Here is a 15,630-nt window from a genome sequence, read left to right as displayed (position 1 = left end):
TGGCAGCACCTACCACACCAAGGCACCTAGGCGAGACAAGGCCGAAGCGGGAAGGCCGCGGCTGGGGGAGGCGGGGCCAGGCTGGCGGGAGCCAATCCGCTGGGCGGCGCCAGGGGGCGGGGTCACCGCGCGCGACCCAAACACTCCGGACCTGGCGCATCCCGGAGCAGCGCAGCTTCTCCGCCTTCCGGTGAGAGGGCCGCTGAACCTCCTCCCCTCCTGGGCACCCCTACCTTCGTGTCCCACCTCCCCCCCCCACCCCCGCCCCTCCTTCACCGGGGGAGCGCGGTGACGGTTGCCGGGAAGCACGCGCCGCTCCTCCCTCCCCTCCGGCGTCCTCCCCTCACGCGCCACCCGGTTTTCCTCCTTCTCCGTTAATAACAGCTGGGTGGCTGGGGGAGGAGGAAAGGTGGCCTTGGCTGAGTCTGGGCGGGCGCCTCCCACTCACCCGCGAGCCGCCGTGGGAGCAGGAGGATGGCGGCGGTAGCGGCGGCCGCCCGGGAGGAGGCGGTGCCGAGGCTCTCGGCGCAGAGCGCGGCGGCGGCAGAGAGCGGCAGCGGCCCGTCGCGGCGCATTAGAACCGAAAGCAGCGGCAGCCGCGCAGCCACCTGAGCCGCCCCTCCCGCTGGAGCCAGCGAGCGGCGCCCACGGGAGCCGGGACCTCCTTCCTCTCCGTCTCTCCTCGTCTCCCGCGCCCCCTGTCAGGCAGCAGGTCTCGCCCGCCAACCCCGAGAAGAGCGCGCCGGGCGCAGACCGCCCCTCGGGGCGCCGGGCTGCGGCCCTGGACGTGCGGGCTTCTGTCTGCGCCGGCCTCGGCGCCTCGACCCTGCCCTCTCGCTCACGCACGCGCTCGCTCCCCCCTTCCCGGCGCTCCGGGCGCTGCGCGCGGGCCCGGCCCGGGACAGGGCGGACATGGGCGCCAAGCAGAGCGGCCCGGCCGCTGCTAACGGCCGCACCCGCGCGTACTCGGGCTCGGATTTACCTTCCAGCAGCAGCGGAGGGGCCAACGGGACCGCGGGCGGCGGGGCGCGAGCCGCGGCCGCCGGGAGGTTTCCGGCTCAGGTGCCCGGCGCGCACCAGCCCAGCGCCTCCGGTGGCGCCGCGGCGGCCTCGGCGGCCCCCCGCAGCCGCTCCCTAGGCGGGGCCGTGGGGACCGTGGCGGCGGGGGCCCGCGCGGCGCAGTCCACCTTCAGCATCCCCAACAGCAGCAGCGGCCCGTACGGCTCCCAGGACTCGGTTCACAGCAGCCCCGAGGACGGCGGCGGCGGCGGCAGAGACCGGCCGGCGGGCGGGGGTCCCAGCGGCCCACGCCTGGTGATCGGCTCCTTACCAGCTCACCTCTCGCCGCACATGTTTGGAGGTATGGCCCCTTCCCTCCTTGGCTCCCGCGGGCGGCACGTGGGCCGCGGCTGCACTTATTTTTACCCTTCTCCTTTTCTCCTTCAGCTTGGGCGCCGGGGGTTCGCCGCTCTGCCGGGCCGGGTCACCCCTCTTGAGGGGGGGAGGGGGGGGAGAGAGAGAGAGAGCGAGAGAGAGCGAGAGATCGCCTCTTAACCCCTGCAGCGCCGCTGCCGCGCGACCCTTGTGTTTGTTTGTTTGTTTTTAACACAAAGTGCACCCTCACCTCTTCGCGGCTCCTTAGTCCAGAAGGACCTTGTTTGCCCCCCGGAGGTGAAGGGAGCAAATAGTGTTTTTAAGACAAACCGACGCAACAGCCCTGGTGCTTGTGGGTTTTAGTAGCAGGAAGTCAGGAGAAGACCCGTTGCTAAATGTAGTTCTATCTGGCGACTCGAGTGGTGAGCAGTTTTTAAAGGCCAAAAGTCAGAGTCTGAAATGAACAGATGAGTATTTGAAGAAGAAGGGAGTTATCGTCTTTGGAGTGACTGTTAATATATAAAACTGTAATTCTTATATCTGTGTAAATAGTCCCACCTGTTGCGTACACTTTAATTGGATGAATGTGTTAATGAAATGTATATTTTTAAACCCCAGTAAACTGCTACTTTAGATAATGGTTAATATGAGTTCTGCTTAATTTGGACAGAGCATTAAAAAATTGAAAACAGTTTCTTAAGAAGATTAATTATCATAACTCTGCCTGCAAGATGCAGTAAAAGCCCTAGGTGCTTTTGAAAAGCCATGTTCACTAGAGTTCAGGGAAAGACACTGAAAAATGGAAATTTTAGTAGTTAAACGATATGTGTTTATGTAGAAACAGAGGGGTAAGGGTGCCCCTGATCTGAGGAAAACAAATTCTACCTCTTCAGTTATGTTTTATGCTTATGAACTTTTTGTCAAAACGGTTAATGATAAATGAATTAAGACACCCTCGCTTCCCAGTTCATGAAAAGAAGTAGAAGTTAACTCTGGCTAGAGATGCAGACTATAGAAGATAAACGTTTCCATATCATTGCGTTATGCATCATATTATCTGCATTCACAGTTGAGCACAGATGAATAGTGAAAACACCATCATTTCCATTTCTGTACCTCTTTTACTCATGTGCTTATAAATGTGAGAAATTTGAGTAGGTGGTTGGTAAAGTGGAATATTCAGTAATGTAATTTAACTGCTCTGTTCTGTACTATCAGCATTCCCCTTTGCATAAATTAAAAATGGGAATGACATGTCTAGTTTTTTCCATCTTCTTAATACTGGTTTGTATATTCAAAATGTAGAACAACTCTCTAGTCACCTTACTTTAATTAATTGTTATTAAAGTGATTTCTGCTGTGTAACTAAAAATATTGACTTTTCCTAAGATTAGCCCTTAAAAAAAAATTTTGTTTTTGAGAAAAAGAATTAGTGCTGACCATACTGTGATTTGTGACTCATAATTAACACAGCTGAAGGTACTGTAGTCACCACATCGAAGAATAACAAAAGACAGTTTCTTGAGAATGGAAGATTAGTGCAAGAATAAAGGCTAATAAGCTGGTTTTTAAAAAATGATTATCTTTTTAAGATTAAAATTTGCATTTAGCAGTTACGTATATTTAGAAGCTTGCTAAAGAAGGGGGAATAGGAAAGGGTTTGTTAAATTAGTAGTTTTTGTTTCTTTGGTATACTGATGGAGTGTCTTAATTCAGTTTTTTTTATAGCGCTGATAATTTCTTTTAACAAAGAGTATATTTGTATGGGTTTATTTTCTTAAATATGTTTCATTCAGAGCAGGGGCAAATAGTTGACACCTGTGCTATTAATTCATAGTAAGAGCAAATGAAGAAGACCTAGTTGCTGAAAGTTGGAGAAGTAAAGCGTTTATCTTTTTTCTTATCTAAATTCCTAGATTTGTGCACTTAGTCCTTTTAGTATTTTGGGGGTTAGGATGACTGGGGCCTGGTGGAAGCACAGTGACACTGAGAACTGTGGCAGCCTTTCTTAACCAAGTCTCTAGAGAATGGAGCCCTAATGTCTTAAGGCATCTATTGTATGCAATTAATTAATTTTTTTCTCCTGTGCATGTAGAATGTTTCTAGTTATATATCTTTCTTAGGAAATTTAAGAAAACAGTCATTCACATAATCTTGTGTTTGGTAATTCAGATGAGGAACCCCAGTTGAGAAAGTTTGGAAGAGAATCACAAATTATTTTTTCTTATTAAATGATGGGAACAGATCAAAGTGCGTACCTTAAATCCTAGTTAAGACCGGAAGATGGAATACACTTAGGTGAAAAAGCACCTTTCCAGCAGCATTTGCTTTAATGAGATTTTTACCTGTATTTCAGTGGATGGGCTCATTAGGGAAACTTAATAGAAGCATGTTTGTCATCATCCTGAGATTTAGGGAACCAGGTGATGAATCTTATTATTTTAAAACCTAGGCTTTATTATACTCCGTGTTGAGTTAATTTTTTAGTATCTATTATAGTGTTAATGTGTTTATTCAGTTACAAGTTGTACAGATGTTTGGGCATTATAAAGTAACTCCATCTGAAAATTGAGAAAAGGGATATTTCTAAATTAGTGGGAAGTTATTTCTGTAAGTTTATAAAACTTATTTTAATTGAGGTTTGTATTGTTACTGTCTCCTAATAGGGAAATATGGTGCTAATAAGATTCAAAATTATCTTTCTTTAGAGGGTGTCATGTAATTTATAGAAAAGGAAAACCTAAACAATACCACTTTCTAAAAAAAAATTTAGAAGTCTGACAAGTTGAATTGTTACTAGTTCCGTCATAATGAATTACTAAATTAAATGAGGTTTTCTGTGTTGGTTTATGTTTTTCTCTCTTTGGGACATGTATTTTGGCTATATTCGCTCTTACTTAGTTCCCTCTAGAGAACCAGAAGAGAGGTGCTTAATTCACATATTTCAGTTTACAGAGATTTCCTAGAACTTCTTAGGACTGAATTATTGTATATCAGAATATGATTATAAAACATGTAGGAGTTTTTAGGTCAAGTAGGTTTTTCTTCTTTTTGTTATTCTTTTCAGAGTGCTGAGTTTAATACTATTACAGTGAACAAAAGCCTTTTCTTTATCACGTTTGTTCTAAAACAGGTCTTTAAGGGAATAGTCTAATATTTAAAAGACTTGGTGGTATCTTAGAGAGGATTTTTTTGGCTCTATTGTGTGTCTACATTTTTTCCACTATCAAGTTGCTAAATGTTCATAAAATCAATTATATGCGTGGTAAAATAGTGTTTAATGATCCAGCAAGGATGGCAGAGGTAAATTGGACTATAAAATTGTACAAGTCAATTGAGTTCATTTCTAGAGAAACCATGTGGGCTTCTCTTACATCCATGAGTTTGGAAGTAAAAAGGTGAAATGAATTAATCTAGACAATTTACTGATGGTACTGGGTTGCTTTTGGCCTCCTCCTAATTGATTGGCTTGAGTTTCTTTGGGCGTGTTGTGCCTATGAGTATTTCAGTCGTCTGATTGTAATTCAGGTGCCTCCTGTTACTTAGGAAACATGCTTCCTTTTATTGAAGGGGTTTAGGTTATCACTTAAAACAATATGTTAAATAAAATTTGTACTTTTGGCAGACTTATTTCTCTTAATCTTCAAGATGGATGTGGGTTTTCAGGTGTTAGATTATCTCCATTAATTAACTGTATTGAATTGTACTCAGTTACTACTTCTTACCAGTATCTAGTGCTAAAATGTTTGAACTGGGGATATTGTGATTAATCTACTTTCTATTCCTGAATGTTCTTTTATTCAATTGAAGGCTTTTATGGGGTGGTAGAAGAGAAATGTCTGCTGCTTCTTAAGAAAAATGACTCTTCTAACCACTATCCGTCACCCTCCCCCCCCCCCACACACAAAAAAGCAGCCCACAGGAACTCTGATGGTTAATGTTTCTCACTTGTAATCTCACATAATCTTTAAACACTCTAGGGAGATACCTTGTGTTGTATGCTTTGTTATGCTAAGGTGTGGACTCTGCCATGGAAGTCTTTGCTTTGGGAGTATTTTGAGTTTTCTTGACTGCAAGGTGGAAGGTGTGCCAGAGGGAGGAGTGGTTTGTGTTGCACTGGGCATTATCTGATATGAGAGCTGCCTGACCTAAGTACTTTTGATGCCTTGCTGTCCACGTAGCCAGAAAGAGCTCTGTTGTTTTACTCACAGGTAGTGTCTACAGCAAGTCCTCCGTCTGCCTCCAATTTGATTGCTTTGCCTGGTAACAAGTAAGTAGGTTCTTATTTATTTTCTGGTTGCCAATACCACTAATTAGATACCAGTTTTTTTCAGTTTATTATTTATCTTGTTTTTGTAAGAATTGCCTTAATGTTATACTTACTGTATATACTGGGTATATGTACAACCGGGTATTTTAGCAAATGAGTTAAAAAAGAAGTATAGGAACTGCTTTTTGTAGCACAGTACCTCCTACATGTTTTAATTTTGCATGTATGTACTTGACTGGTGTTATTAATGAATTAAATTTGTTTTACGTTTATTTAAGTGTTTAGAAATTGGGGCAAACATGCCCTTTGTATGAAAAAAAGTGTTCAGAAATACCTTAGGTTTGATAGTATTCAGTTGCGGATAGTTTTCTATGCTGCTTATTAAATTACTACAAATTTAGCTGCCTAAAGCAACACATCTTTATGATCTCACAGTTTCCATGGGTTAGGAGTCTGGGTGCAGCTTAGTTTGGGTCCTCGGCAAGACTGCAATCAAGGTATTGGCCAGGACTGGGTTGTTTATGTAGAGTCTGGGCTGGGGAAGGGTCTGCTTTCAAGCTCCCTCAGGTTGCTGGCAGAGTTCATTTCATCACGGTTGTTAAGCTCTTGCCAACTTGCTTCTTCAAAGCCAGCAAAGGAGAGACTAGCAAGATGGGCTGGTGCTACAGTCTTATGTAAATATGTACATGTAATCACACACAGCCCATTGCCTTTGCTGCATTCCATTGGTTATAAACAAGTCACAGGTCCTGCTCATACTCAAGGGGGAGGGAATGACAGAAAGGTGTAAATATCAGGAGGCAGGGATCACCTGTGGCCACACTGATTATAGACTTAGGTTGACCAGCTAAACATACAATTGTTCTAACCATATTTTTGAACTCATTATTTATTTACTTTGAAGAAGTTGTAATATTGTAGGTGCTAAGGGTTGTTTAAGTAAACATGAATCGAGCCCCTCCTAGGGGCTGGGCATTGTAGTTGTCAGGGGTACAAACATGGGGCTTCTGGCTGTTCTTGCTCAGCTCTCAGTTGAATTTGAGATGATTATACACTTGTAACAGGTGCTATAATAAGTAGGACTGTTAAAAAAAATACTTTGTTGAGGTATCAATACTAGAGCAGTCTAAGAATACCTCACAGAGGAAGATAACATTTGAACTGTGTTTTGAAGGATTTAGAAGTTTTCTGCAGGGAGGACAGTACAGACTAAAGAAGAATCCACAAAAGCCTTGGCTTTGATACAGAATCTTGAAAAGTTGTGTGTCTGGATTGTAGGGTGCAAAGAGGAATGATAGATGAGAACATGAAGCTAGAAGAATAGCCTTGAACCAGTTGTTGAAGGATTTTACAGTGCTACAAGTTTGTTTTACTTAACTGAGTTTTAAAGCAGGGTGGTATCATGATCAGGCCAGGGGCACCATTACAATCATAGTTTATATAATGGCAGCCTTCAAAGCTGTATACAATTGCCCTGATGATGATTAAATTGCTTGTTAGGAGTGGGAGAGTGGTAGCAGGAAGCTAAGCTAGGACTCTATTAGAATATAATTGGTGGAAGATGCCTAAATTGAAATCATGGCATAGGTGAGGAAGAGGATTTGATTGAGATTTCTAATATACAACTGATAGAATTGAGAACGGGGGTGTGTAGTGTTGTCATTAACCAATATTAAAAATAAAGAAAAGAACAAGTTTTAGGAAATGATAATGAGTCCTTTTAGGCTTGTTAAATTTTGAGGATTTCCATCTAGAAGCATCTTTTAAACAATTGGAACTGTAAGTCTCTAATTTAGGACATTACAAAAAATTGAGAAATGGTCAGTTTGCAGATCATAAGTGAAGCTGAACAGTGGGTAGGATACTGAGGGATGGATGTAAATTGAGGAGCAAGCATGGAACACCGGGGAGCAAGAATTTTAAGATACAGGCAGAGTAGGAGGCCAGCGATTACAATTAAAGCACAGGAAAAGAAGTGGTTTAAAATGTTTTTTATTAAAATAATGTGTTCAGGGCTTCCCTGGTGGCACAGTGGTTGGGAGTCCGTCTGCCGATGCAGAGGACGCAGGTTCGTGCCCCGATCCGGGAGGATCCCGCATGCTGCGAAGCGGCTGGACCCGTGAGCCATGGCCGCTGAGCCTGCGCTCCGCAACGGGAGAGGCCACAGCGGTGAGAGGCCCGCGTACCGCAAAAAAAAAAAAAAAAAAAAAAAAAATAATGTGTTCATTAGACAAAACTAAAATGTGGAAAATACAGAAAGGCACATATAAGCAATTGCAAATCATTTGTAATATTACCATGAGAAATAACCAGAATAAATTGCTGATGTCTGTTTTTCCATATATATGTCTTAGATAGAAAATTTGAAAGTCATTCTTGTATATTCTTTTGATTTTAAACCTTACTGATGTTCTAATAAAAGATTTTAAAACTACAGATTTCCCTCCAAGAATTGGCTTTAGCTGAATGCCACAAATTTTGAAGTGTTTTGTTAACATTCAGTTAAAAATATTTTCTAATTTCCCTTGTGATTTCTTCTTTGATCCATGGGTTACATATTCCTTGATAAAATGCTCTTTCTACTTCATCAGTTTCTTCTATCATTTTTTTTACAGCATTATTTTTTTATTTTTTTATTTTTTACAGCATTATTTTTAATGACTGCCTGCTACTCCAGAATTCATTCAATAAATATTTAATGAAGACCTACTTTGCCTTGCACTGTCCTGAGGATTTAGAAGTGAAGAAAGCTCCGTGCTTTCATGAGCCTTATATTCTGCTTGGGGGAGACAGTAAACAAACAAGTAAGATATATAGTGTGTCAGAGGGCGTAGAATGTGATGGAGAAAATGGAGTGGAAAGGTAGATGGAGATTGTGGGGTGGAGATTTGTCCCTATTTTAAATAGGGTTTTAGGGATAACCTCTCTGATAAGGTGACATTCAAGCAGAGACTTAGGGAGTAAGCCATGAAGGATCTCTAGGGGAGAAGCAAACCCAGGCAGAAGAACAGTAACTAGAAAGGTACAAAGGTGTGATTGTAATGAATGTTCCTGATGTGTTCTGGGGACAGCTATGAAACCAGTGTAGTTGGAGTGCAGAGGGTGGTAGAAGATGAGAGGAGTGGGGTGGGGCAGTCTCATGAAATGCCTCATAACCATTGACCTGGTTTTTAGAGTTTTGTTTTAGAGATGGGGAAGCATTAGAGAGTTTTTTTGAGAAGATTGACGTAACCTGACTTAGGCTCTTAAAGGATTGCTCTGGCCGCTGTGTGGGAGTAGACCCTAGAGACCAAGAGTCGAGCAAAGATGCAAAAACTCTTGGCAAGAGATAACAATGGCTTGGACAGGGTGGCGGCACTGGCGTTGGTGAAGAGTTGCCAGACTCTAGATATCCGATTCTTTGAAGATGGAACCAACTGGATTAGATGCAGAGGAGTGAAGGATTAGCCAACCCTTGAACAACGTGTGGGTTAAGGGTACAGGTGCTCTGGGCAGTCCATTTTCATTTGTACCCCCCTCTGAAATCGCCATTCCTCCACATCCACGGTTAGGTGTGGGGGGTCAACCAACTGCAGATGGTGTACTGCAGTATTTACTATATTGAGGAAAGTCCATGGATAATTTGACTCCCACAGTTCAAACTTGTGTTGTTCAGTGGTCAACTGCAGTTAGTTTGCAGTTTGGTGGTACTATTAAACATACTATTGCTGTCAAAATCCTGGCATGCAAGTTGTTATATTTCTCCAGTTCTTAGAAATTTATCAGAGACAAGGAATCGTGAGAACCAAAGATATGCATTTGTTCAAGGCATTTGATCTTTATTGCTGAAATTGCCCTTTAGAAGGGGCAACTTCTTCAAGCAAGGTATAATTTTTAGGACTATCCATATCATTTTTTTTTTCTTCCCATGAAAACTCAAATGAGGTTTTTGGTACTTAACAAGTGCATATTGGTAGGTGCATTTCGAGTAATAGCTGTCAGAACCATTATTTTATTCAGTGTGTGTGTGTGCTCCCTCTCTCTCTCTCTCTTTTTTATTTTTACAATAAAGAAATTTAGTATATCAAAAAAAAGAGTAAGTACATTGCATCATTTGAATTTAGTAAATTCTGACCATTAGGAATTTAATAAATTCCTAATTTTTGCTTGAATTGTGAGTAGTCCGTGATAGTTCATTAATTTATCCTATTTGTATACATGTGAGCTGAGAAAAAGAACAAAGAAACCATATATATATCTGTGTGTGTCGTGTGTGTGTGTGTGTGTGTGTGTGTGTATATATATATATATATAGTGGGTTGTTACATGTAATTTGTTTGAAAGAGCCAGGTCTTGGTTTGAACAATAAATGTTACTATTTTTATTATTGATTTTTATTTCATTAGTTGTTTTATCTTTTAGTTTCTTTCTCATTTTGTAGTTAATTTTATTTTCTCTTAGCTTCTTAGTTCATTTATTTTTCTTTTTTTTAAATAATAAAAGCATTTAAGGCTATGATTGCTCTTCAATACATACAGTTACTTCCCACAGCTTTAGACATTTAGTATTTTCATTGTCATTAAGTATACTTTTTTCATTTTAAGTCAGCTCTGTTGAGGAATAATTATATTAACTACATTTAGATTTTTTTCTTTAACCTGGGAGTTATTGTAAAGTGTAGCTGTGGTAAATTTTTAGGTGGTAAATTTACTGTTTTTGTTCTTGCTACCCTTTTGTTATTTCTGGTGTCAACTAGGAAGGCAGCTGTGCACACCACTATATCACCAATGCTGCACAGCTCTAGTATTAACTAGGAATATTACATTGTAGTCAGAGACTCTGAAGACTTTTTCAACTGCACATGATAGATATACAATGCAAAATAGCATTAAATGGAAAAACAGTATATTGTCTCAATATACTAGAAAGGATCCTAAAATAGCCCACAGAATCAAAGGAACAAGTTCGGGAACCAGGGTCCGTGGAGCTGACATTGAGCAATTCTGTGTGTGTGAGTGCACATCCACACCCTGGTTTCCTTTTACTTGTTACCTAGTTTTATCCTCTTGTATTGATTATTAGGCCTTCTTTAAGCTGATGGCCTGAAGGCTCACCCTTACTTCCATCCACATGTTATCTGAGTGGCCTGAAGGGTATATTTCCCTCCAGCTCCAGCAGAAGGACTCTGATTTGAGTTCTGTGCCTATCCATAAATCAGTCACCGAAGTGTAGGAGATGGAATGCTCTCTCTGTATGTGCAGGCGGTACTCTGTTATTATGGGGAAGAGTTTGGGTTTTCAAGTCAGGCTGCCTGGATTAAGTCCATCCGTACTGTGTGACCTTAAGCAAGTTATTTAATCCCTCCTTACCTTAGTTTTTTCATCTCTAAAATCAGGATAAAAATCTTGTTTTGTGGTATTGTGAGGCTTAAAGTAATCTGTATAAGGTATGTTATATCATTATTTTAAACTAACATTTGAACCTCCATCAAAAATGAAAACATTCAAGACTCACATCCCTCTTCTCATTCTCACCCTCTTCAGGAAGACCATGTCCTTTACTCTTCTCAACTTCTCAGATTTTGTAAAAAAAAAATCCAAAATTTTAGTTTTAGTTTTTCTATATGTCTCTGTTTCCACGAATCTCCCCTGAATGTTTGAATTAAGTTTTACAGTGCATTTACTGTGTTAGTCAGATGGTAAAAACTTCGTAAATATTCAGTGTTCTAAAGATACATTTTGTATTTGATAACAAGGCTAATGATCACCAAAATTATTGTTTATTTACATCATATATAAAAACTTATTTCTCCAGAGACAAGCGTTATGTTTTTATTTGTGTAAAGTAGGTATGTGTAAACTGAATTTTTGAGCCAAAGAAAATAGGTATAATGTGGACTATACAAATGGGGACAATCATAAAGTTGTCTTAGAAATAAAATTATGCTGTGCTTAATAATAGCTTTTTTTTTCATAACCATTTGACTGTGCTACAAAACATTCTTAATCAGTCTGAATATGTTTTGTGGGTGGTTGGAGATGGTTGGGGGAGATGGTTGGTGAGAAGTTAAGTCAGGTCAGTTCTTTTGTTAAGTGTATGCTACTTCTCCAGGGAAGTATCTGAGAAACTTAGCATTTTTATGTTATATGATTTACTGCATCTCAGGCAACCTGGTTGACATGGCATTTGATAAAGGAATATACTGCTTTGCTGGTCTTTTGACATGCTCTGGTCTGAGATCTCTAAGGTCTTGATTTGGAATTTTTCAGATTTCCCGTCTATTATAACATGTCTTCAAAAAGTACATCTGGTCACCTTGAAATCTCAGTTCCTTAGTAACTCCCATGTTTCACTCTTTCCACCATCTTGCCACTTAAAGAGTTCTTCGGAGGGATGTCATTAGTTTCCTTAAGAAAAAATGTAAATGAAGAATATTTAATATTATAGACCACTTTTAGTGTCTTTTTAAACATAGAACTAATACTATTACTTTTATGTATTAATTTATGGATTTGGAAAGTGATTTCACAAGCACTGACTCATTTGCGTCTCATAAGAAGTGTGTAGGGTAGATAATTTCCTTAGTTATTTGCAGATGTGAATCAGAAGTTAGATGAACTACCTGCATTTGTTGTATTTTAAATGTTACTTATTCTGTATCTTAGTAATTAACTTCTACTAATTCAGCATCCTGTTCACAGTTGGCTGCTTTTCTTTTCCTGTACAATTTAAAAAAATTTTTGTTTAGTTTTGCATGTAGTCGCCAAACGCTCCCTCATTGTATATTTACATTTGTTCATAAGCTATGTATTCTGTGAATTTCATGTTCTTGTTAAATCTCTTCTGGGGCCTTCTGACCAACCGCATTCTGAATTAGTTATTGGGGGAGGTCTCTGTTCATTATCATTCTGGGAGTTTCATTTTTCTCTCAGGTTAAATCTCCTAGTTCCTTGGTCTCATGTCTTTTCTTTCTTCATGTATTACACTGTTTTTAGTAGAACACACTCTTCTGTGTCTTACTGAGAAAGAATGTGTGTAAAGTAAAAGACATTAAGACTTCAGTGTCTGAAAGAAAATATTTCTGCCCTCACTCTTGATTGACAGTTTGACTTGATATAGAATTCTAGGTTGGAAATTATTTTTCCTCAGAATTTTAATGTTTTAAATTTGCTCTGTTGTTTTCTGGCTTCTGGTGTTGCTGTTGAGCACACCCATGTCATTCTGGTTTTTGATCCTTTGTGTGAAACATCTCCCCCTACCCCCCACCCCAAGCATTTCGGATCTTCTTTAGCCCTAGGGTTATAAAATTTCATTATTGTATACCTTAAGATATGTCTGTGTTCATCCATTGCACTGCATACTGGCAGGCCCTTTCAATCTGCTAACTCTTTCATTTTGGGTAGTTTTTAGAAAATTATTTCTGTGATTATGTCTTCTTCCAATTTCCTTTCTCATTATTTCAGTGTTGGACACTTAGAGTGATCTTTTTTTTAAAAAAAATAAATTTATTTATTTGTGGCTGTGTTGGGTCTTCGTTGTGGTGTGCGGACTTCTCATCGCGGTGGCTTCTCTTGTTGCAGAGCATGGGCTCTAGGCACGTGGGCTCAGTAGTTGTGCCTCACAGGCTCTAGAGCGCAGGCTCAGTAGTTGTGGCGTGCAGGCTCAGTAGTTGTGGTGCACAGGCTTAGTTGCTCAGTGGAATGTGGGATCTTCCCGGACCAGGAATCAAACCCGTGTCCCTTGAATTGGCAGGCGGATTCTCAACCACTGTGCCACCAGGGAAGCCCTAGAGTGATCTTTTGCTTTATCTTTTCTCTCTCTCTTTTTTAAAAAAAATATCTCTTTCAATCTCTTTTTGGGGGGATTTTTTCCCCCAACTTTATTTCTAACCTTTTAGTGAATTTTTGTTTCTGTAATCTTTTTTACTTTCCAAAAGCTTTCTTTTTTTTTCATACATTCCATTTTTGTTTTGTGGGTCCAGTATCTTTTTCTAAGAATATTAAAATGTGTTTTTGTGTACGTGTGTATGCATATGCTTTTTTTTTTTCCTTCTTGATCAGTTTCTTCCCAGTTGCATTTTCCCTTTGTTTAGCTTCAGTCATTCATTAGGTTCTTTCTTCGAATGTTTGATCATCTTTGGCTGGTTACTCATACTTTAAGGCACTGAAAAGCTGATTGGAAGCTCTCTCTGCAGGTAAGGTCATCTATCTGAGCCATTTTCTGAGGAATAGTAAATTACTGTCTTTTCTCTTGGCTGGTCATATTTTCCAGAATGGCTTTTCTCTTTTCTTACCTGGAGGACTTTTTTTTTTTTTTTTTTTTTTTTTTTTTTGCGGTACGCGGGCCTCTCACTGCTGTGGCCTCTCCCGTCGCGGAGCACAGGCTCCGGACGCGCAGGCTCAGCGACCATGGCCCACGGGCCCAGCCCGCTCCGCGGCATGCGGAACCCTCCCGGACCGGGGCACGAACCCGTGTCCCCTGCATCGGCAGGCGGACTCTCAACCACTGCGCCACCAGGGAAGCCCGACATTCTTTTTTATACCAGTGTTCTAGGAGCAGATTGAGAAGAAAGTTGGGAGACTTAATGCTCAATATGGTACTTTCATTTAATCTTCATATTCAGTATCAGTAGGTACCTCTGCCTTTAGCTATTCCTGTTGTCCCCAAGTCCAGAAACTTCCCTCTTCAAACCTGTAGTGCTAGGGTTGAGAAGGAACAGTTGCCTAGTTGTTTGAAGTCAGGGAGGACAACTGGGGGGCTCTCACTGCTTCTTACATGGACTTGCAGTTAATCTTACTCTTTTTTGTCCTCTTCTGCCTGCCTGCAAATTCTCATGCTTGGTGTAGATCAGGTTGCTACTCTGCTTTCCTGGTTCTGTGGTGAAAGTTACCACTCACTTATTTTCTTTCTATAGTCTAATGGATGGCATTGCTTTTTTTTTTTTAATTTATTTACTCCATCCTTTTACAGGCTTATTCCCTTAAAAAATACATTTATAATGATTTTAGTTAGGATGTTTGGACTGAACAGAGGCTGGTAAACATGTTCAGGCAGTCATCCTTTTTTAAAAACAATATTTATTTATTTATTTGGCTGCACTGGGTCTTAATTGCAGCACGTGGCATCTTTTTAGTTGCGGCATGTGGGTTCTTTAATTGCCGCATGCAAACTCTTAGTGTGGCATGCTAACTCTTAGTTGCAGCATGCGGGATCTAGTTCCCTGAGCAGGGATCGAACCCGGGCCCCCTGCGTTGGGAGTGCAGAGTCTTAGCCATTAACTACAAGTTCTCTTTTTTAATTGCAGAAGAAATATGAATCCATTTCTATGAAATTTAGACAGTTCAGATGAAATGTAAGTCCCTTTCAGTCCTCCTCTGGTGATCTCATTCTCCCCCCAAATGTCACTGTTATCATTTTTTGTATGTATACTTCCTAACGTTTTTGACAAATTCACTTATAAGTACAGAGAAAACCAGTTTTGTATGTGATTTTGCAAGGGAGGCTGTTATTGTTAAGAATAACAATATGTGGTCATACTATATTCTTGTAAACCCTGCTTTTTTCTCTTTAATGTGTTTAAGAGGTTTTTATGTGGGAGGACATGGAAATGTAACTTTTTTTTTTAACTGCTACCTACTTACTGTTCCGTAATATGCACAAACCGTAGCTTATTTAACCATTCTTCTATTGGTAAGCATTTAGGATGTTTATACTTTTCCAGTGTTGGGATAAACATCTTTATGAATATGTACATATGTACAGATTTTTCTCAGGTGGATACTACAATGACACCAACCATCTGGAGTTAGTGTCAGACTCAACAGGTTTAAGGGCACTGACCTGAGAAGACTGCCCTCACTTCAGATGTCAGGCACTCTTTGGGGGTCCCTAGGCCACCTGCATTTCTCCTCTGCAGAGATTGACCTGGCTCAAAGCCCCCATCCCTTTTCTCTAGTGGTTGGTCTTTCTGATGATTAACTCCATTCTGAATAATCTCATTAGCATAA

The 15,630-nt window shown here is 41.0% G+C and overlaps 1 protein-coding gene across 1 annotated transcript in view; it reads left to right on the top strand.

The window, feature by feature from the left end:
* Positions 1–269: 269 nt before the first annotated feature.
* The window catches only part of ZNRF2 (zinc and ring finger 2), a 99,373-nt gene continuing 84,012 nt past the window's right edge, over positions 270–15,630 (top strand). The window contains exon 1 of the mRNA XM_060156917.1: positions 270–1,360. Within this exon, the coding sequence (XP_060012900.1) occupies positions 913–1,360 (448 nt within the window). The 5' untranslated portion in view covers positions 270–912. The remainder of the gene's footprint in view (positions 1,361–15,630) is intronic.

The sequence above is a fragment of the Lagenorhynchus albirostris genome, chromosome 8 (assembly GCF_949774975.1).
Source record: "Lagenorhynchus albirostris chromosome 8, mLagAlb1.1, whole genome shotgun sequence".
Taxonomy (NCBI): domain Eukaryota; kingdom Metazoa; phylum Chordata; class Mammalia; order Artiodactyla; family Delphinidae; genus Lagenorhynchus; species Lagenorhynchus albirostris.
Note: the sequence above shows the minus strand (reverse complement) of the source record. Positions and strands in the feature narration are given on the sequence as shown.